The sequence below is a fragment of the Leguminivora glycinivorella genome, chromosome 3 (genome assembly GCF_023078275.1).
Source record: "Leguminivora glycinivorella isolate SPB_JAAS2020 chromosome 3, LegGlyc_1.1, whole genome shotgun sequence".
NCBI lineage: Eukaryota > Metazoa > Arthropoda > Insecta > Lepidoptera > Tortricidae > Leguminivora > Leguminivora glycinivorella.
This window is the reverse complement of record NC_062973.1, coordinates 23,415,180-23,438,240: the sequence shown is the minus strand read 5'-3', so window position 1 is coordinate 23,438,240 and position 23,061 is coordinate 23,415,180. Positions and strand designations below refer to the sequence as shown.

General features: G+C 36.9%; 1 protein-coding gene across 2 annotated transcripts in view; it reads left to right on the top strand.

Annotated features, from left to right (window-relative positions):
* The first annotated feature begins 8 nt into the window (after positions 1–8).
* LOC125224930 (acetylcholine receptor subunit alpha-like) overlaps positions 9–23,061 on the top strand; it is a 167,388-nt gene continuing 144,335 nt past the window's right edge. For both annotated transcript variants that reach the window (XM_048128448.1, XM_048128447.1), the window contains exon 1: positions 9–243. In XM_048128448.1, coding sequence (XP_047984405.1) covers positions 55–243 — 189 coding nt within the window. In that variant the 5' untranslated portion in view covers positions 9–54. The remainder of the gene's footprint in view (positions 244–23,061) is intronic.

Below are 23,061 nucleotides of genomic sequence, written 5' to 3'. Positions count from 1 at the left end.
CCCGGGCCGTCCGTCCGTCGAGCCTTACGTAACGATGCCCGAGCCCGGGAGCTGATGGCCGCGCTCGTATGGTGGCTGGCGGCCTGCTGCCTCGCCCGCGCCGCCACCGCCGGCAACCCCGACGCCAAGCGCCTCTACGACGACCTCCTCTCCAACTACAACAAGCTCGTGCGGCCCGTGGTCAACACCACCGATGTCCTCCGCGTCTGCATCAAACTCAAGCTCAGCCAGCTCATCGACGTCGTAAGTTGAACGGCGCATCCGACACTGACCTACATCGAGGGTGCAGTGCGAACATATACCTTGGTTGCACTTGCGCGCCGCATTTGGAATTTAAATAGACGTGAATCGCATCAACGCCTGGCCCGCGCCCCACTTTTTGTAGGACGCTTTAGCTTAACACTAATCTGACTAGACGGTCGTAAAGGTATCTATGTGAGTGCTCGCGCGGAGCCCACGGCGCTATCCCCGCGAGACGCCGCGCTGTCTCCTCTTATGTATTACAAATCAGATACCATAAATCACCGAACTAAAGGGACGCACGATTTTCTTCAAACTCGTTATTATTGTTTGGTCAGGAGGAAAGGTTTCTTTTATTACGGATGGCTGTGAAGTGATATCGGGCATTCGTAAACATGAGAATAAAGGTATCGCCTCCGGGGAGGTGCCAGTCATGTAATCGCTCGGACTGAGCTTGCGGTGTCTGAGGTGCAATTAAGTAAAATGGTACAATCATTTTGCTGAACTCTGTATTGGATAAGCCCTTCAGCTGATTAATATGCTCAATCGTAACAAAATGATCGAATCTATTATCCGGTACAATAATTTGTTTGAAACCCGACAACGGGAAAGCGGATTACGTTATTATCGGTTTAGTTAATCATTTTATTAAGCTTGAATATTGAAACAAGGGGAGTTTTCAAACAAAGAGCAATTTATTAGGTAACAGAGCAATATAAAGTAACTTTTGATTGAGTAATAACACCTTAAACTATTTAATTGGTTGTTATGTCACAATCAATGACTATTTACATAACGCGCAATCAGTGGGGACTAACAAAACCACGCTTAAGAAATGAACAGTTGTATTCCCAAATTAATTTTCTGAAGTGAAAAAAAAATGTGCCAATAGCATGTGAAAAAAACATCGTGATGGAATTCACTATTTCGCGTAGACGTTTCTCTTTAAACTACTTTGATTACATTTCGTTCTCATGTTACGAGTAACGATAAAAGCAGCAGTAATTAAACTGACGCCTATTCAACAAGCTCAGTACATCTATTTATTATATTAAATTTACTACGATTTTTTTTTAGGACCTTTATAAAAATTACATATCGGCCCTGTCAGTCTGCTTTTCATCGCCAACCTATACACCATATTCGCTGTGTCTGATGCTGGTTTACTCAAAATGTGTATAAAGGCGCCAACGTCATATGGGTTTAGGTTGGCTGAGGCTAAGAGCGCCTCCCTGAGAGCTCGATTTTTATTGCACTCTATCAGAACATGATAAACATCTTCTATTGACCCACAGATGTCGCAATTAGGGGAAACTACGAAATTAGAATTAGAGATTTTATAAATCTTCTACATATAAATACAAGCTTTTCTCCGCGGCTGCGCCCGCGTACTAAAAGTAATCTTATTCAAACGTTGAACTTTGGACCCTCATTTCATCCCCTTAGGATGTGAAATTTGAAAAATCCTTTCTTAGTGCTCCTTTCTACCTTATAAGGAACCTACGTGCCAAATTTCGAATCTCTAGGACCAGCGGTTTCGGCTGTGCGTTGATATGTCAGTCAGTCAGTCAGTCAGTGTCAGTTTATTCTTTTATATATTTAGATTTAAAAAGTAATTACCTGCTAGCTTACTGCATAAAAACAGCTGCTACGCATACCAGTCTGCTACCAGCAAGTAAGCTTTTTCAGCTGAATTCTTTCAATTTAAAAATATTGCCAGGAATTTACAGCATATTGAATTGACAGCTAAGTGTGAGTCTATAGTATTAGCGGTATGAGTCATGACAATTACAATTACGCAGTACACCTAATATTATGAATGTGCGGATTTAGATTTATTGAGCAGTAATTAGGTAGTTAAATTGAAATAGGTGACTATGATTCGCCAATCGTTAGTTGTAGTTTTTACTTTAAATACCCAATTAACTATATTATTATGTCAAACGAAATTAATTTTATAATTTCTCAGCGGAAGCGCTGGTAGCCTAGCGGTAAGTACGCGCGACTTTCGTCCCGGACATCGCGGGTTCGAACCCCGGCTCGCACCAATGAGTTTTTCAGAATTTATGTGCGAAATGTCATTTGATATTTGCCAGTAGCTTTTCGGTGAAGGAAAACATCGATGTAGGGAACAAATCAAATTATTTTATTAAATATTTTTTGACGTCAGCCGCGTTAGCTGGAGACCCGGGTTCGATTCCCGGCTTCGCCACCAGTGGGCTTGATCGCTTTTTCTTTAGTGTATGGTATCTATTTCAGTTTATAAGGAAAACATCATTAAGAAACCGGGCTGATTCCAATAAGCAGCATGCAGCTTGAGCCGTGGCAAATGCCGGAATAACGCAAGGAGGACGATGATAATTTCTCAGATTTAATAAGTAAATGCCAGCATGGTAACACAGTGGAAAAGTAGGTAAAGTAATTAGACTTGCGTGTGCATTGAAATCGCTTCACAAAGTAATACAATCACTCATGGATAATGTAATGAGAAAATAATTAGATAAGATGATAAATTAGGCAATAGCGGTCAACAACATCTGGGTGTAACCCAATAACTGCCAGACCTTTACCTTCACGCACAGACCACCTTAACTACTAGACGGAGCATTCAAACCCACTCAAGGATCACAAACAACTCCCGTAATAAAGCCTAACCATGCAGGCAGGCAATTATGGTCGCGCGATAAATGATAAAACATCTGGCCGTCCCTATCGCACTTATTAATAGTGCGATAGGGACGGCCTGATATTTTATCGTCTATCGCGCGACCATGCTACCCGTGCAGAAATATATAACTGCTAGCTGTTGCCCGCAGCTTCGTTCGCGATAAACGAAAACTGCGAAATTCTCCACACAAACTTTCATCCCCCATTTTAGCGCAGTGGGAGGTTCTTCTTCTTCTCAGTCGTTCCCTCGTGGCTGAGGATCGTGATCAACAGTGATTTCTCTCCACTTGACGCGGTCTAGGGCCATATGGACTGCCATCTGCATGGAACCACAAGCTTTCTTCACGGTCTCAGCCCACCTTACCGGTATTCCACCCCTGGAGCGTCGGTCCTGGAGTGGGTGGTTAGAAAGAGACGAATTGTAGCCTACGTCACTTTCTATCCCTGCAACTATTTCCACTCAAAATATAGTGCGTGGAGTCCCTCCTCGCGGAAAAGTGAACCTTCGTCACATAACCTTAAAAACATTCGGTCACGTTTTTGCGTTTAGTAACTTTCATAATTTTTAACCCCCGACGCAAAAACGACGGGTTGTTATAAGTTTGACGTGTCTGTCTGTCTGTCTGTGTGTGTGTCTGTCTGTGGCATCGTAGCTCCCGAACGGATGACCCGATTTAGATTTACTTTTTTTTGTCTGTGGTGTTTTACCTGTGTGGTGACGGGTTAAGAATTTCACCACCCCCTTTCTTCCCGTGGGTGTCGTAGAAGGCGACTATGGGATACTTATGGGTTAAATTGTGGCGTAGGCGAGAGGCTGGCAACCTGTCACTGCAATGTCACAGTTTCGTTTTCTTTTAACCCCTTATTTGCCAAGAGTGGCACTGAAGCTTTAGTAGTTTCATGTGCTCTGCCTACCCCTTTATGGGATACAGGCGTGATTGTATGTATGTATGTATGTTTTTTTTGTCTAAAAGCTGAGTTAGACGGGAGTGTTCTTAGTAATGTTTCAGGAAAATCGGTCTACTATGTCGCGGTCAAGGGTTTTTTCAAAATTTTAATTTTGTGGTTAGGTTATTAATGTTTTAAATATTTTACATTGCTGATTGCTCAAATTATTGAAAAAAACAAACATAAACTTATTAAATACGGACAAGTTCAAGAGTTTCACTACAAAAATTGGCATATTTTTGGCATATTCCTGGCATCAGTCTAGTACTTTTTAACCGACTTCAAAAAAAGGAGAAGGTTCTCAATTCGACTGAATGTTCTTTTTTTTTTAAAATTCGAGTTGGTAATACTGAGCGTTAAACGTTTAACGCTGTCAGTGGAAGCACTTCATTTTCACTTCAAATATACGATAATTCGTCGCTCCGTTTTCCCGTGAAAGACGGACAAACAAATAGACATACACATTTTCCCATTTATAATATTAGTATAGATTGTCAAGAGGGCGCTGTTATTCTGATTAGTTTTCATACTGATGTTAGTACCTTTTGATATTTTAATGAAATCTAATAAGGACACCTTATAGTTCAAGGCATATATTATACTTAATAAGACTTACCTACATAATATTACATTGTTTCTGCCATAATTCAGAGTGGCCAATTTCAAAGTCTGGACCATTAACTATTTTGGACCCATTTGTGTTTGGTAGGTAGCTAAAGTTAATTGATTTTATTACCTTTGAAGTCAGGGGCCCAATAATTATCGTTGCGTGGTGGAAGTAATTTCATGAATACATAAATGACGTTAAATTCAGGCGTTTAATTGTCGTTTTCAGTATTATTGGTTATTCGTGGAAGCCTTATTATTTGAACAAAGATACCGTTATCGAGGTAAGTAGGCTATTGAATAACAATAACTAGTATGTATGTACAAAAATATAACTAACTAGCTTTTGCCCGCGGCTTCGCTCGCGTTGGAAAGAGACAAAAAGTAGCCTTTGTAACTCTCCATCCCTTCAACTATCTCCACCTAAAAAAATCACGCCGATTCGTCGCTCCGTTTTGCCGTGAAAGACGGACAAACAAACAGACACACATACTTCCCATTTATAATATTAGTATGGATAATATGGCACCTAATTTAAATAATGAATCTCAATAATTTAAATATAAAGGCTTTTTCTTCTAGTCAACTTAACTTCGTTTGAGAACTATCAAAACGAATATGAACGATTTGCTACTATGGGATTAATATGAAATCAACTTGAGTGACGGCACGTTCAACTCATTTACTGTGTACAGTTCTGTCTTATGGTATAACATTATAAAATTTTGTTTTTAAGGACCGCGGCAATTTCCCTATTTTAACCTATTTCGGATATATTATATACTTTGTTTTAACCTATTTTGGATCTATATACAGATTTGGATATACATATTTACGCTGAAATATCATCAACATGGCAGTTAGAAAATTTATCATCCTCCTTGCGTTATCCCGGCATTTGCCACGGCTCATGGGAGCCTGTGGGGTCTGCTTTGACAACGAATCCCAAGATTTGGCGTAGGCACTAGTTTTTACGAAAGCGACTGCCATCTGTCCTTCCAACCCGAAGGGTAACTAGGCCTTATTGGAATTAGTCCGGTTTCCTCACGATGTTTTCCTTCACCAAAAAGCAACTGGCAAATATCAAATGACATTTCGTATATAAGTTCAGAAAAACTCATTGGTACGAGCCGGGTTTGAACCCGTGACCTCCGGATCGAAAGTCGCACGCTCTTACCGCTAAGCCACCAGTGCTTTAATTTGATTATTATTGCAGTATCCTTGTTGAGTTTGTCATCAACTTTTCCGATTTGGCATTTTTTATTTCACTCTTGTAAAACATTGTTTCCTACTTTTCTTCGGCGCAAGTTTTTATTAGCACAGCCGGGAGAAACTGACAGCTGACGTAATCTGATCCATCATTTGAACTGTTTCGTAAACTGGTTTGATTTAAATTATTATGTACTTTAATGTTTAAAAAAAGTATATTCGTATTTTTTTTACATTAAAGATAAGTCTGTGCCAACGAAATAGGTAGTACATTACGATACAAGTGCGTAAAAAAGGAAGTTCGAAACGAGTGGCGATAAATTAAAACACGACCGATGGGAGTACTTGCGGACGCACAGCACGGGTTCCGGCGAGGTCGGAGTACGGCGACGGCGCTGTCACACTTCTCAGAGGAAATAAACAGCTGTTTGAATGAAGGTAAGCAAGTTCTGGCACTTTTTATAGATTATAAAAAGGCATTCGATACTTTAGAGCACGAGGTGCTACTTCAAGCCATGAGTGAGTGTGGCATCGCCGGCCCCGTCCACGACTGGTTCCGCAGCTACCTGGCGGGCAGGACCATACGCACGAGCGTCGCCGGCGCCACGGGCGCGGAGTGTGACGTCACGCTCGGGGTGCCCACCGGCTCGGTGTACGGCCCTGTCGGCTTTGTAATGCTTGTCAACAGTGTGGTAAATGTCCTGACCGACTGTAAAGTGTTTATGTATGCGGACGATATGTGCATACTTGCTTCAGACATCGATATTTCGGTAGCCCATAATAACATTCAAGGAGACTTTGACAGAGTAGTGAAATGGGCTCACGATAACGGCATAATCATAAATTTGTCAAAAACAAAATGTATGCACATATATTCCCCATATAATCGAAAGGCAAAAACTGTTAATTATAATGAGTATGCTATAGTAGGTCATAGTTACGAATGTCTGCACAATGGAATAGGTAATATCCATAGTTGTAGTTGTGAACCTTTAGAATATGTCAGTACTTATAAATATCTAGGTATGCATGTAGATAACAATTTCAACTGGAAAAACCATGTTACTGCAGTTTGTTCCAAACTCCGTTCAGTCCTAAGTAAGTTATATCATTTAAATAGTTTAGTTAGTAAAAGAACAATGCTAGTTGTGTATTACGCGTTAGTTGACTCAATTATTAGTTATGGTCTTAGTGTTTATGGTAGAACTTTTCATACTTATTTAGAAGAAATTAAAAAAATACAGTTAAGATCTATGAAATATTTGGTAAGTAAAAAATTTAAGAAGAAACTTAAAGGGGAATATGACAAATTGTACAAGATATGTAAAATACTGCCTATACATCAAAAAGTGCAATATACACTAGCAGTAGAAAACTATTATGATAATAATAAATATATAATAAAAAAACAGAGTAAATATACAACAAAGAGTATAAGGCTAAAAAAAGTTGTTCAAAGGAATGCTAAAAACTACTATGGCAAAAGGACTAATAGGTTTTTGGTACCAAAGTTATATAATGAAATTAGCTTGCTAAGGGAAGAAAATAGATGTACCATAGCAGAATTAAAGAAAAAGTTAAAAGAAACGCTATTGGAGAAATTGCCCTAAGATATTTATCTACCTACCTAAAGTATAAATAAATAAATAAATAAATAAATAGATATTATAGGACATTCTTATACAGTATAAGTGTAATTGAGTAGTCCAGGAAGCATTAGCATGTAATAATGATAACATAAGCTTGCGCATTGCATGTAAATAGTTTTAAGTTAATTAGTGCCTAATAAATATGTAAGTACCTAAGTATACTATATATATAAATGTTAAAAATGAGCGCTATCTCGCCAACAAACTGCAAGACAGTTTGGCGAGAAACATAAATGTGAAAAATATAATGTACTTATTTGTTAAATAAATTAAAAAAAAAAAAAAAAAAAAAAATCGACACGAGTTACGAATTTCCTTTTCGCACGAGTATCGTACGACGTTTTTCAGTACAGATGAGCGTCCGAAGTTTCGACCTGGCATATAATGAACCACTTCTCGCACTAGTGCGTAAAAAAAACACCATCTGTACTGAAAAATAGTTTTCGAAGTTATGAATAACGTATGTGTGTATCACTTTATTATTCATAAACACAGTAAAGTTATCAAGCCGATAAAGTTCGTTTGTCCCTTTCCAACATATTAGTGTGATAGAAAGGGACAAACGAACTTTATCGGTTTGATAACTTTAGTGTACGTTTATGAATAAAGGGGTAAGGATATTATTTTCATTTACTTAAAAAAATTACTTGTCCCTGCTCTTTTGAATGGTCTATCGCATACGAATTCATGCAAGACAACATTTCTACAGATGAACCCAAAAAGCGGAACCATGGAAACTGAAGCGGAGTTGATTAACCCTTATAATTAGATACTTTACGTCTATCAGCTCAATTTATTAGTTAACGCCACACCTCTTATTAAATATACTAGAGATGGGCCAAATATGGACTTTGCCGAATACGAATATTCGGCCGAACATTCGGTTTAGCTGTTACCGAACTGAACATTCGGCGGAATATTCGGTTACGCCATATTTTTAAAGCGGATGTTAATATTAAAACTATTAAATGATTGATAATGGACATAATGGTTATATATTACATTGATATTTTGACGCATAGGTAATTATCTCTTTTTAGTAGTTCCTTAGAAAGCTACTAAAATAGGAGCTTATTATTATCCAATGGAATACGTAAGATCTTCATTAGTTATTTACTTTGTTTATTCGGTAAATATTCGGCAATGCAACCGAATCATTCGTCCGAAGACGAACATTGAAAAAGTTGCCGAATATGCCGAATACCGAATATTTACCGAATATTCGGCCCATCTCTAAAATATACGAATGTAGGCCCGCAAATATTGACCAAACTTATTATTGATATATATGCGGCCCCGTTTTGCGACAGATAAAGGGTCTCATGTTTATGTTCTGATGTCTATCTTTTAATCCCACCCGATCCCTCCATATCTATGCACCTATACACGCGATACTAAGTTACAGGTATATTCGGAAACTTCAATTATATTTCAATTGGATGATGTCTGCTTTATTCTGCACATATGTAACAGCGTTGTTGGGAAAGCAGGGGCGCGCGTAACCAATTTGATTATGATATAATTTTGTTACGTCATAAACACTTTTCGTTTAAGCTTTGGCGCTTTATATCTTACTAAGGGCATATCTTGCGAACCAGTATAAGACTGATCCACGATAATGCTCACTTGCATTGTATCTTGAGGTCAAGATATATTGGTTATCGGGTCAGAGTTAAGATGTTTTAGTGAATGAGGTAACTGGTGATATTGAACGTGACGTAATCTAGATTAAGAGGAAGTAATAAGTGGTATCAATGACAGCTATCGATCAAAGGCATGTTAAGCTTTCATGTGATCTCGAGATTTCATCATACGTGATGAAATCGCCAGATCACACGTCCGTTCTACTTAAAAAACCGATTAAAAAAATTAAATATGTCAAAAATGTTTTTGACATATATTTTTTTATACTGAAATTAGGTGTGTATAGTATAATTGTATATTGTTTTATGTTGTACAATATGTTTATATTGTTTTTTAACCGCCTTCCAAATCTCAAAGGAAGGGGAATCGTCTGTATGTTTTTTTTTTTTTTTTAATGTTTGTTCCTCGATATCTCCGTCGTTACTAGACCGATTTTGAAAATTTTTCTTTTGATTGAATGTATATGCATACAGATTGGTCCCATTTTTCTCAGAACCCAGTTCTGATGATGGGATCCTGGAGAAATCGAGGGAACTCCTCAAATCTGAAAGGCATACATATGGTGATTTTTGTGTTTTTAAAGGAACAGCATGCATTTACGTACGGAACAGTGACATTTGGTGCAGTGGAACTCCTGATGATGGTCAGAATGGAACTCCTCAAATCTGAACGGCACACTTATAGTGACTTTGGTATTTTTATAAGAACAGCATGCACTTACGTCCAGAACAGTGATATTTGGTGCAGTGGAATTGCTGATGATGGTCAGAACGGAACTCCTCAAATCTGAACGGCACACTTATAGTGACTTTGGTATTTTTATAAGAACAGCATGCACTTACGTCCAGAACAGTGACATTTGGTGCAGTGGAACTGCTGATGAAGAGTGAGCCGCCCCTGGTTAGAGTTCCGTTCTGATAATCATTCTCATCTGTAAGTACTTCAGAATCATCCAGATTTCAAAATTGGTTCAGAAATGACGGAGGTATCGAATAACAAACATTAAAAAATATACAGACGAATTGATAACATAATCCAACATTTGAAAGTATTTATCACCAGAACCCCAAAGGAAGGCGGTTTTTTTTTCTTAAAAATTATGTGATCAAAATACAAGTCTTGCATTGTACTCCGTTTACTTCGTAGCACTTGCCCACGTCGTAGCACGCCATAGAGTCGTAGTACAGTCAACAACACAGCACCTTAATGTACAGGCAATAAAGTTTTGTATACATATTTTTGCCACTTTGTGTTCACAGCTGTGTTGTTGACTGTACATCAGCAGGGCCCATAACTTTCATGCTGATGACATCAATTTGACGTCACGCTGCATATAGGATGATTCAAAGAGTTTTATTGTAATAATTAATGGTGGTGGGTACCATACAAAAAATTTTGATCCCAGTGACATTTTAACTTGCTACTTTATTTATTCACATGAAAGTTAAAATTCCATTGAACCAAAATGTGTAACATTGTATTGAGGCCAAAATGTGGAACATTTTTAAAGAACAATTTGCACCTGAATACGGGAATGTCGGAAAACGCCGACGTTTCGTTTCACGCGTAACTTACATTTGAGATATCTCCAAATTTTATTTTTACGTTTGCTCATTTCCTGTTCGCAAACACTTCTTACGGCATGAAAAATTTACGAACTCGAAGGTTCAGATGATCGAAAAACTGGAGTATTTTGGGTGGAAGATGTTTGAGTATTCTGACGTCTCATGACAAGTTTCACAATGTTATTTTTGTGATAATATTTTGGGAGAAAAAATAAAATTAGATTAATTATATTAACACATAAATGTTTGGGAAAAATGTGACAGGCTTATTTATAATTTTCTGCGACGTCAACTTTCAAACGCAGATTTATTATTTACTAGCTTTTCCCCGCTTCGCTCGCGTTAGAAAGATACAAAAAGTAGCCTATGTCACTCTCCATCACTTCAACTATCTCCACTTTAAAAAATCACGTCAACTCGTTGCTTCATTTTGCCGTGAAAGGCGGACAAACAAACAGACACACACACTTTCCCATTTATAATACTAGTATGGATATTTTTTTTCGTCACTTCGATATTTGTATTTGTTGGATTAGGTACATCGTATAATTTATCTAGACTTTTTTGTTTTTATGGCTGCAAAAAGTCGCAATGTTATACTTTAGCCACATCTCGGACACTGGCGATCAAATATATGAAAGAGGCGCGTTCCTAGCACACATTCTAAGCTCGTGTAGGTGCACGCGTACCGTGCTTGAATGAGTCAGATATGGCAGGTCGACTGTTTGCGTTTTTGACAGGCGATAACTGTGAGGTATCCGAGAGGGGGTGGGGGCACTTTCAGCGGGGAGCGGGAGTGGCCATAATGTACAATAGTACTCTTTATTATACTGTGCTTTAGCTGAAAAACATTACATTTATTGTATTTATCAGCGATGTTTACTTTGGCCGCGCGATCGTTTTTATTTCATTTTGTATCAATAACGTTGTTTGTTGTGGGACAAAATGGTTTGCGGGGATACAGTGAATTATGGATTGACTACGTTATACTATATCTATATGTGCGCGTAGACAATAGATAATAATATGCCAATCGTTCACTTTCCGTGCCTGTAGTTTTACACTCTATATTTCAGATATGAAGAAAGTAAACTAAGGTACAGCGGGGCAAATTCGACTGGGGGCAAATGCAACTGATAATTTTTTTTCGATCCAATGTTTTCATTATTAAATTAAAAATTAAATTTTAAATTAAATTAAAATTAAATTAAATTAAATTAAATTTCATTTATTTCAAGCTCATGGCTCATAAGATGTTAGTTATGTACAATAATACTTAAAAACTATGTTAGTGATACAATAAATAACTTAACTAAATAGTACACCGTTACTGGGCTTGTGAAGTTCACAACAGTGCACTATGTACGGACAGTCAAGTCTGTCCGCAATCATGGCCAGGATGGTGTTGGGGCTGGCGCGCACGCGTCGTACGAGCGAGGCGGCTCGCAGGCGCATTGCCGCTTTAAAGCACGTTACTCCTGCATCAGCGAACATTTGTGACGCACTACAATAGCGCGGCAGCCCCATCAAAACCCGGAACGCATTATTGTATTGAACTTGTAGGGCCTTGTAAGACTTTATTGTAAATTTGCTCCACAGGCTGCACGTGTAAAAGTTGGTACAAAAAGCCCTGAAAAGAGTTATTTTGCTGTCCCTAGAGCAACGTGCAAACCTGCGGGCAATCATGTTAGCTCTTATAGACAAGGCCCTACGTTCACGTTCAATGTCAGTATTGTCTTTGAGTATATATTAATTAGAGTGTCCGCTGTTCGGTGGATACATGTGGAACTCAACCTAATAGTGTAATAATGGAAAAAATGAATCAGTTACAATTGCCCCCCAGTTGGGATGTGCCCCGCTGTACCTTATAAGTGTACACTAAACAAAAATAAACTTCTATAGTTTTTGTGGAGGTACGTTTCATTCATAATTTAGATAAAAGTGTTGTTTCTCGTATTTCATGGAAGGGGATTGGGAATTGGTTTACTTAACAAAATGGAAACTGTATAATAATTTAGACAAACCAAAATGTTAACAGTGAAACCTGGTTAAGTGGGACCTGGATAAGTGTGAAACCTTTTTAGTTGGGACCCAAGGTGTGGTCCAGACACTTTCGCACCGATTTACCTCTATTAGTAGTATTAGCCTTTTCGATTTTATAGTCACATTCCCCTCTATTAGTGAGACAGAGTGTGTATTTTACCTCTGTTACTGAGACTATATTTGAAATGTATATGAACTTAATTGTTTGTTAAGAATTTTATAAAAATTTACCTCTGTACCTGAGACACAGTCAATCTATGACCTCTGTAACTTGGACTTCATTGTTAATCTACTTCCATATTTTTAATAATTCTTAGCCTATCTTTAAATTACGCGATTGATCCTTTTTGTGTTCAGGTGAGTTTAAAGGTTTTCTTGGTTATTTTAAGTAAGTAATTAAAACTAAAATCTCGATAGTTAACATAAAAATATTTAAAAAAAACCTTCATAATATACCTATAAAAGTTTTAAGACACAATGACGTTAGTCTTATATTTTATTTAAATACAAGGCTTATTTACCTTTTCTTTTAAGTAGTATGCAACTAATTTGCATTTGGCTTTTACTATATGTTGTAAAATTTATGCATGTTAGATTAATATTTAGATGTAGTACATTCAGACACAATTGTTATTGTTCATGAATAAATAAATAAATATAAATAACTAGCTTTTACCCGCGGCTTCGCCCGCGTAATAAAAGTATTCTTATTGAAACGTTTACAAAAAATAAGATTTTCATTTGGATCCGTAGGTTTCTTTGTAGGTACATCTGTCCGCGATTACTTCGATTAAGGTAAAGCGGGACAATTCTGGACTGGGGGGCCATTGTAACTGATCTATTTGCTGTACGGTCAGCCAAGAAAGTGGTTTACCACTTTTCGACTCTATTGATCGAAAAGTGGTACTTAAACCACTTTTTTGGCTGACTGTACCTTACACATATTACTATTGATTTAAAAGAAATTCTTGCAATGATTGTAGAATTGTTACACAGCGACCACAGCGTAGGTAGTAGGTACGAATATGTTTGTATTTTACCTATATAAATATTTATACTGGGGAAACTTCATACAACCCACATAGCCAGTATCTCGACGCTATGGTCGGTAGGGTAAAAAGTACTTCCTTGCATTATCGCTTACAATTTTTTCCATTTTCCTTATACTTATTGCAAACGTAAACATATAAAAGGCAAGCAAACAACGATCTTCTTACAGTTCATTGAATGCAATAGTTATTACGGATGCAGGATACTCGCCGATGCCTACTTACTAATCCCTTCGCACTGAGCCACCTGCATTTTACACTGCCTAGATATCGATTGCCGACCGATTAGTCCGACCCCAATCCCTATTCTTATTCCTGTCCCTATCTCTATCCTTTTAATTTAATATTTAATATATTTATTTGCTATAAATGTAGTACAATAAGATGTTACAATGGTTATATGAGCGTACATTTAGACTTCAAAAAGTCATGCAAATTAATTCCTTACTAGCTAATTTATCTTAAGTTACTTATAACAATAATTTTATTATTCAATTCTTAACGATAATTATATGTCAAACAAGGGGAGAAAAAGAAGACAGTAAGCTAGGCCCACCATAATTAAATTACATAACAATTTACATTATTTGGTATCTCAAATATTGTTTAGCAACTTAGGTTCAACATGAGAAAAAAAAATAATTAAAATTCATAAAGATACGTCTATTATAAAAGGAGATTAAACATTAAAATAAGAAAAGAGCAATATTTGAGTAAATTAGAAGGTATAAAGAATGTCACAGTTTTTAGATGTCAGTAGGTACAACAATTCAGACCAATTAATTTAAAACAATAAGTACCTAAATAGTTAATAGTTAAGTTTCAGTAATCAGTCTGTACGTTATTGCAATTTAAGAAGTCATCTAAACTGTAGTAACTCTGCTGACTTAGGTATATGTATAATTTATTTTTAAATCTATTAAGGGGTAATTCTTTCATATCTTCAGGCAGTTTATTAAATATTTTAATGCACATTGTGTAACAGCAGCTATTTTTCATTTTAGTGTTTATTTTTGGTAGGACTAACTTGTTTGGAAATCTTGTGTTAAAGTGTGTTATTTCCCCTTTTTTTTTGAACATGTTAGGGTGCATTTTTACAAAGACACACACTTCATATATATACAGGGCATGTACTGTTAACAACTTTAGATCCACAAATAGGTTTTTGCAAGATGTCCGTCGCGAGGTGTTGCAGATTGCCCTTATACACTTCTTTTGGGCAATAAGGGTACGATTTATATGAGGTGAATTGCCATAGAGCAGTAATCCGTATCTTAAGTTAGATGCCACAAATCCGTGATATGCTTTCATGACTGTGTTTTTATCAGCAGTTTTTGACAGGCGCATTAAAACATAGGCATATCTACTAATATTGGTACAAACTTTATCGACATGCATGCTCCACGTGCATCTATCATCCAGAACAATACCTAAGAACTTGGTGTTATCACACTCTGCTAAGGTTTTGCCATTATGTGTTAAAGTAAGTGGTTCTTTTTTACCCCGTTGATTAGTGAATTGGATAAATTTAGTTTTTTCGACATTCACTTGTAAGTGGTTGTCTTTTAACCAATTCATTATAGTAATGATGGCTTCATTAATGACATGGTTGTAATGTTGGGTAGAAGTATCAGATATGACAATGGATATGTCGTCTGCAAATAGTGTACAGTCGTGGTCAGTAGCAGAGGGCAGGTCATTGATATATAATAGAAATAATAAGGGTCCTAAGATAGTTCCTTGGGGAACTCCTACTTTATTATTTTTTATGTCAGACCTGTACTGATTTTGAACATTATCAGTGTCCAGATCTGTTACCTCCACAGTTTGACGCCGATTGCTTAAATAACTCTCAAGCCATGAGTAAACTAAGCCTCTCATGCCATATTTCTCACATTTGTGCAATAGAAGTTTATGAGATACGTGGTCGAACGCCTTACTCATGTCAAAAAATACTGCGACTGTATTTTGCCCTTTGTCTATCTGGTCCGCTATTTTATTAATTATATTGAAAGTAGCCAATGTTGTGGACTTTCCTTTTTGAAAGCCATATTGCTGGTCACAAATTATGTTACATTTGTTTATGAAGCTCATTAATCTAGTAAACATAGCTCTCTCTATTATTTTTGCAAATATAGGTATAAGTGTAATTGGCCTATAGTTACCAGGACTGATTTTGTCCCCAGCTTTATAAATAGGTTTAACAACAGAAACTTTCAGCACTTCCGGAAAAATGCCCTGCTCAAACATTAGATTGATTAAATGAGAAAATATTGGGGCAATGATACCAGCAGTTGACTTAACTATTTTGGTTGCAATCTCATCGTAACCCACAGATTGAGTGTTTTTGAGTGTTCTTATAATTTTGGCTACTTCTGTCGAATCATCGGGAGAGAGAAATATATTTGAACTGTTCGGTTTTAGGTCATGATTATATTGTCTTAAGTTTATGTCGGCGTTGGCATTTTTATGAGTTATATTAATAAAGTAGTCATTGAAGGCGTTGGCAATGTCTTTTGGCTTATTTATTATCTTATCATTGTAACTAATTTCTTTAACTGATCTAGGTTTTAAAGTGTCACTCTGTTTCATATCTGTTTTGATTACGTCCCAACAAGCCTTTGAAATATTCTTGGCATTATTTATATAATTTCTATTTGGGATTTGCTTGGATGTATGTATACATTTTTTAAGTATTTTATTATATCTATTATATTTTACTCTATCTTCCGGTGTTTTTTTCTTATAATATAGGTACCTCAAGTGTCGCTTAGTTTTTAATGCGTTTCTCAGACCTTTCGTGATCCACTTTGTATTTTTATTCGATTTGTTGACTCTGACTCTAGATTTTGGAAAGCACAGGTTATATAATAATTTGTACATCTCGTAAAAATTGTTAAAAGCTATATTCGCATTAGGTTCATCGTAAACATTACTCCATGAAAGATTCATTAGGCAGTCATAAAACTTTTGAATATTTTCATGGCTGAAGTCTCTTTTCATTACGTAGACATAACTAGGAGGATGAGGCTTTCCAAGGTTTGGTATACTAAGTAGCTGCCCTGTGTTATGATCCGAAAGACTCAGGGGAAGCACTTCACCTACGGCTTCTGGGATGTTAGATATGATATGATCTATACACGTATGTAACCTAGTTGGTGTAGTAATATGTGCTTTGAAGTTAAAATTTTCTAAGATGTTTTTAAACTCTTTTTGTGGTTTAGTCGGCTTTAGGAAATTTAAGTTAAAATCGCCTGTTATTACAACTTTTTTATTAGACTTTTTGACTAAAAACTCAAGTAGGTTCTCAAGGTTGTTTAGAAATATATCTATATTTGAACTAGGAGTTCTATAAATGCAAATAATCATACAGTTAAGCTCTTCAATTTCACAGCCACAAGCCTCAAAATGCTGTTCCAATACATATTCTTTTAGAAAATTAAGTGGTTTACTCTCCAGATAGTCTCTTATCAGTATACATGTTCCGCCTCTTTTTTTGAGTCTCGAAAAGCAAGCTGCCAGTTTAAAACCACTGACATTGATGTTTAATTCGTTACCTTGTTGAACAAATGTTTCGGATAGGCATATAACGTCTAAATATTTGCCCTGGTTTACTTGTAAATCATTTAAAGTTACTTCAAATATGTCTTTTTTACTTAACAATCCGGCTATGTTTTGGTGTAGAATTAAGAAAGAGTTAAGCCTATCATTCAATATTTGGACCTTCTTGGTCAAGAAAAAACTGGTTCTCGGTTTGTGTGCCGGTAGTGACTTGGAAGGTATTTTTATTATCACTATTACAAGGTGTCATGTCATGTGGAATAATTTTAGCAGTCTTTGTCAAAGCGTAGTCAGAATATTTGTGATGTTGATTGTACTGATCTATATCTAGGATGCACTCATTTAAGTCCTTGAATATTGTTTTTAAGGCTACATTGTTTATAAGGCCAGATGATTTTCTGAACATTTGGCTGGTATAGTCTATTTTTTTATTTGAATCAAACATATAGGCGTATTCGTTTCTACAGATGTCATGATACAACATATTATTAAACTTTTCTACCCGCTGGTTGAACAGTATGCCAAATTCATGTAATTTAAAGTTCGGCAAGCAAATAATCTTATTTGTGTGTCTAATATTTTCTAATTTTGACCTTATAAAGCTAACAGCTTTATTATAGTCTATAGTAGATTCGAAATCAGCTGCACCAATGAATATTATGCAATAATCTTCCATTGTGAAGTCTTCTGTTTTTCTGTCAATATCTTTCAGTAGTTCCTGTATCCCTGCTTTAGACTTAATATAATGACAGATATTATTGGCTTCAAACGTATCCTGGGCAGTTGTTAATATCTTGTTAGTGTTGTCGCTACTAATTATGCAAAATTTCCTTCTTAATATGTCTTGGTTTATTATGTCCTCATTTATTGGAGTCTTATCTCTATTTATACATTCTTGACCCGTATTGTCTTTATCTGTTAAAATATTTTCTTCCGATTGTGAACATGCTTCTTTGTTGTCTTTCAGATCTGTTTCATTTTCCTCTGCTTTACTTTTATTATCTTCGTTGTTAGTTCTTTGACAATCTGAAGTGGAAGCGGGTTGTTTATCGAAAGTTACTGGTGGTTCGTTTTGTGATACACATACTGGTGACTGGATTAAAGGAGTATCGTCATCGCTATCTATATCTTCAGTGCGTCTTTTCCTTAGTACATCGTTTTTTAAGGGGGTTAGCTTTTTCAAGGATCCTTTGTCCGTTAGTAGCATTTTGTAAATATCTCTCTTTTTTTGCTGTTCTTCAAGTTTCTTCTCTAAATCGACGATTGTAATATTTAACCGATCTATCTCTTCGTGTGCACTCGCTAATTGGACTGATAGCGTATTTACTTGCGTTTTTAATTCATCAATTAATAAAGGGTTTTCCATTGATGAGATATTTGGTAGGCTCTGAGTACTAAGGTTTAAGTCGCTATCTGCAGTTAATTCTGCCTCTGAGTCTGAATCGGTCAGAGTGTCAGTCAAAGATTGTTGCTTTGGTGTTGTACTATTATTCAAAGTTTCATTTAAGTCTAGGCAAACTTTTTGCGGGCATTTCTTGCATTTAAACTTTTTTTTATCTTCAGCGGTCATCGAATAAAATCGCTTCGGTCCATCAATGCAGTTTGGGTGGTAATGTGATACGCAAACTGTGCAAATTAAGAAATTCCTGCTTGTAATATCTTTTGTGCATTTTGAGCAGATGTGTGCCATTCTTATTTATTGCAAAAATAGTCACGGAGAAAAAATAACGCCTTAGTCGCCGTTAATAACGTTATGATACCGTTGATAACGTTATGAGGCAAATGATTGCGGTTTCCGAACGAATGCAGCTGTCACGGATGACACTTGTGACTTGACAGTTCTATCAGAGCAGCTGATCATGTACCGTGTTTTAGCACTTGTTGTCTTAATTAATTAGTCTGTTATTTCAAAATGTGTGCATGTGTGCGTGTTTTTTCAATAGATTTCGCATTTTATAAACTTGATAAATATGATTGGTGGCTCACCCGGATGTCGAGGTGTTATGAATTGGTGTTTTGGCTCCTACGTCTGTGTGTTCCAGTATCGTTAGCACAGTTAAGTCTTGGTTTTCTATTTTTTATCGCAATTATTATATGGGAGAGCTATAACAGGATGTTTACCAGCTCATTGACAGCTGTCTTGTCCCCGTCCCCGTCCCGTCCCTGTCCCCGTCCTTCCCCTATCCCTATCCCTATCCCTATCCCTATCCCTATCCCTATCCCTATCCCTATCCCTATCCCTATCCCTATCCCTATCCCTATCCCTATCCCTATCCCTATCCCTATCCCTATCCCTATCCCTATCCCTATCCCTATCCCTATCCCTATCCCTATCCCTATCCCTATCCCTATCCCTATCCCTATCCCTATCCCTATCCCTATCCCTATCCCTATCCCTATCCCTATCCCTATCCCTATCCCTATCCCTATCCCTATCCCTATCCCTATCCCTATCCCTATCCCTATCCCTATCCCTATCCCTATCCCTATCCCTATCCCTATCCCTATCCCTATCCCTATCCCTATCCCTATCCCTATCCCTATCCCTATCCCTATCCCTATCCCTATCCCTATCCCTATCCCTATCCCTATCCCTATCCCTATCCCTATCCCTATCCCTATCCCTATCCTATCCCTATCCCTATCCCTATCCCTATCCCTATCCCTATCCCTATCCCTATCCCTATCCCTATCCCTATCCCTATCCCTATCCCTATCCCTATCCCTATCCCTATCCCTATCCCTATCCCTATCCCTATCCCTATCCCTATCCCTATCCCTATCCCTATCCCTATCCCTATCCCTATCCCTATCCCTATCCCTATCCCTATCCCTATCCCTATCCCTATCCCTATCCCTATCCCTATCCCTATCCCTATCCCTATCCCTATCCCTATCCCTATCCCTATCCCTATCCCTATCCCTATCCCTATCCCTATCCCTATCCCTATCCCTATCCCTATCCCTATCCCTATCCCTATCCCTATCCCTATCCCTATCCCTATCCCTATCCCTATCCCTATCCCTATCCCTATCCCTATCCCTATCCCTATCCCTATCCCTATCCCTATCCCTATCCCTATTCCTATCCCTATCCCTGTCCCTATCCCGTTCCTGTCCCTGTACCTGTCCCTGTCCCTGTCAAATTATCATGCTAGGAGGTGAACTTTGAAAAATCCTTTCTTAGTGGTCCTCTAAGGAACTTCCGTGTCAATTTGAAATCTCTTGAACCAGAAGTAAAGATAAAAACTAAACCTATACTTATGGCTATTTTGGATATTTTAACCCCATTGCACAACAACAGGGGAGAAAATTTCTTTTCCACTTCATTAGATTTTAAAATCGTTGTATTTATCGTGTTCAGCGACCCGATAAACCATAAAAACGATACCCATATTGTGTTTTTGACTTTACCCCCTTTGCACCCCTTTAGGGGTCAAATTTAAAAAAAACCTGAAACATGTATTTAGTCATTTGTCTTTAGGAATCCTCCTATGAAGTTTCGAATAAAATAGTCAAACTAATCTTCTTCCCCATACAAACTTTGAACCCCCATTTCACCCTTTTAAGAGAAGAATTTTGAAAAATCCTTTCTTAGTGCTCCTCTACGCCATATAAGGAACCTATGTGCCAAATTTGAAATCTCGAGGACCAGCGGTTTCGGCTGTGTGTTGATATATTATGTCAGTTAGTCAGTTTCTTCTTTTATATATTTTTTGATATTTAAACCCCATTGCACTACAACAGGGGAGAAGGTATTTCACTTCCGCTTCGTTAGATTTTAAAAACGTTGTATTTATCGTGATCAGCGACCCAATAAACCGTAAAAACGATACCCATATTAGTTTTTTGACTTTATCACCCCCTTTTCACCCTTTTAGGGTTTAGATTTTCAAAAAAACCTGAAACACGTCTTTAGTCATATGTTTTTAGGTTCTCTCCTATGAAGTTTCGAATAAAACAGTGAAACTAACATTGTTTCCCCATACAAACTTTGAACCCCCATTTGACCCCCTTAGGAGACAAATTTTGAAAAATCCTTTCTTAGTACTCTTCTACACTATATAAGGAACCTACGTGCCAAATTTGATATGTCTAGGACCAGCTGTTTCGGCTGTGCGTTGATATGTTAGTCAGTCAGTCAATATCTTCTTTTATATATTTTTTTGATATTTAAACCCCATTGCACCGGAACAGGGGAGAAGGTATTTCACTTCCGCCTCGTTAGATTTTAAAAACATTGTATTTATCGTGATCAGCGACCCGATAAACCATAAAAACGATACCCATATTGATTTTTTTACTTTATCACCCCCTTTTCACCCTTTTAGGGGTTAAATTTTCAAAAAACCTGAAACACGTATTCAGTCATATGTCTCAAGGAATCTTCCTGTGAAGTTTCGAATAAAATAGTCAAACTAATCTTGTTTCCCCATACAAACTTTGAACCCCCATTTGACCCCCTTAGGAGGTGAATTTTGGAAAATCCTTTCTTAGTGCTCCTCTACACCATATAAGGAACCTACGTGCCAAATTTGAAATCTCTAGGACCAGCGGTTTCGGCTGTGCGTTGATATGTCAGTCAGTCAGTCAGTCAGCTTCTTCTTTTATATATTTAGATAGCTGTATGCAAAACACCTTATTTATCACCTCTATAACTGGCATACCCTCTATTCTGGCCTCTATTAGTGATACCCTCTGTAAATGAGACACACATTTTATTATGCCTGTCTGAGACCCTGAATAAATGGAATACCTCTATAAGTGAGATAAATTTTGTCGTCCCTTGAAGTCCCACTTATCCAGGTTTCACTGTATAATCAAAATGTATAGTTAGACTCAGTACCTTACATCTGTTACTGCTGCGGCGAAAAATATTTCGGGCCCCATAAATGTCACACTTAAAAAATTACATTTATTCCCAAATATAGCAAGTGGGTTAACTAAAACGGACATCTTAATGACGTCACTTCATTGTGATGGCGCAAGATGGGCCATTCCCGATATTATATCAAATTTTATATCTATACCTACATATTTTTCTAGCACGAACGTCAAGTTGTTAGTGCTTGACAAAAAAAACATTGACAATCCTTTTATCGATAAATAGTCTTAGGTTAGGTTATTGATTACCCCTAATAATAATCTCTCAAATCTTGAATTATCATCTAAGAAATTATGTAAACTATTAAAATATGGTTCGTTTTATTATTATTGTCCATTTATTTCCAAACTTGTGACATCTGTATAAAACATTAATGTTATATACCTACACATCAATTCAAGCCTATATTCAATAAACGGGGTAGGCAGAGCAGAGCACATGCAACTACTCAAGATTCAGTGCCACAGCAATAATTAATGACATAATAAAATTATAATAATGAATGACATATTATAATGTAACTTACAGTACATATCGATGAACTAAATATCGAAAGGAAGTTACTAGTGTCACTTCGTTCGTACCAGAAAAATATTTAGGTGTATTTATTTTAGTCTATGTTCCAAAATTCAAATTATCCTATGTCAAGTTTGTAGTATAAAATATTTTGAGATCTCTCAATAAATGTTAAATTCCTACAATAATATTACTTTTATTCCCAAATATAACTATAAATGTATATGAGATTTAACTTAACCTACACCAAAAACGTATAATTGTAACTGATCCGTATAGACAGATACAGTCTAAGAAAATAACGTAAAGCATTGAAAAAAATCGAGTACTTGAACATTGTCCCCAAGACGTAATTGCCCCGCTGTACCGTACCTCATAATAACCATCAGGAGAAAAATAAATGTACGCCTTCGGTACATATTCCATTTTGGTTGACTCTTGGCTAGATGGCGCTAATATTAATATTTGATCATTTTAAA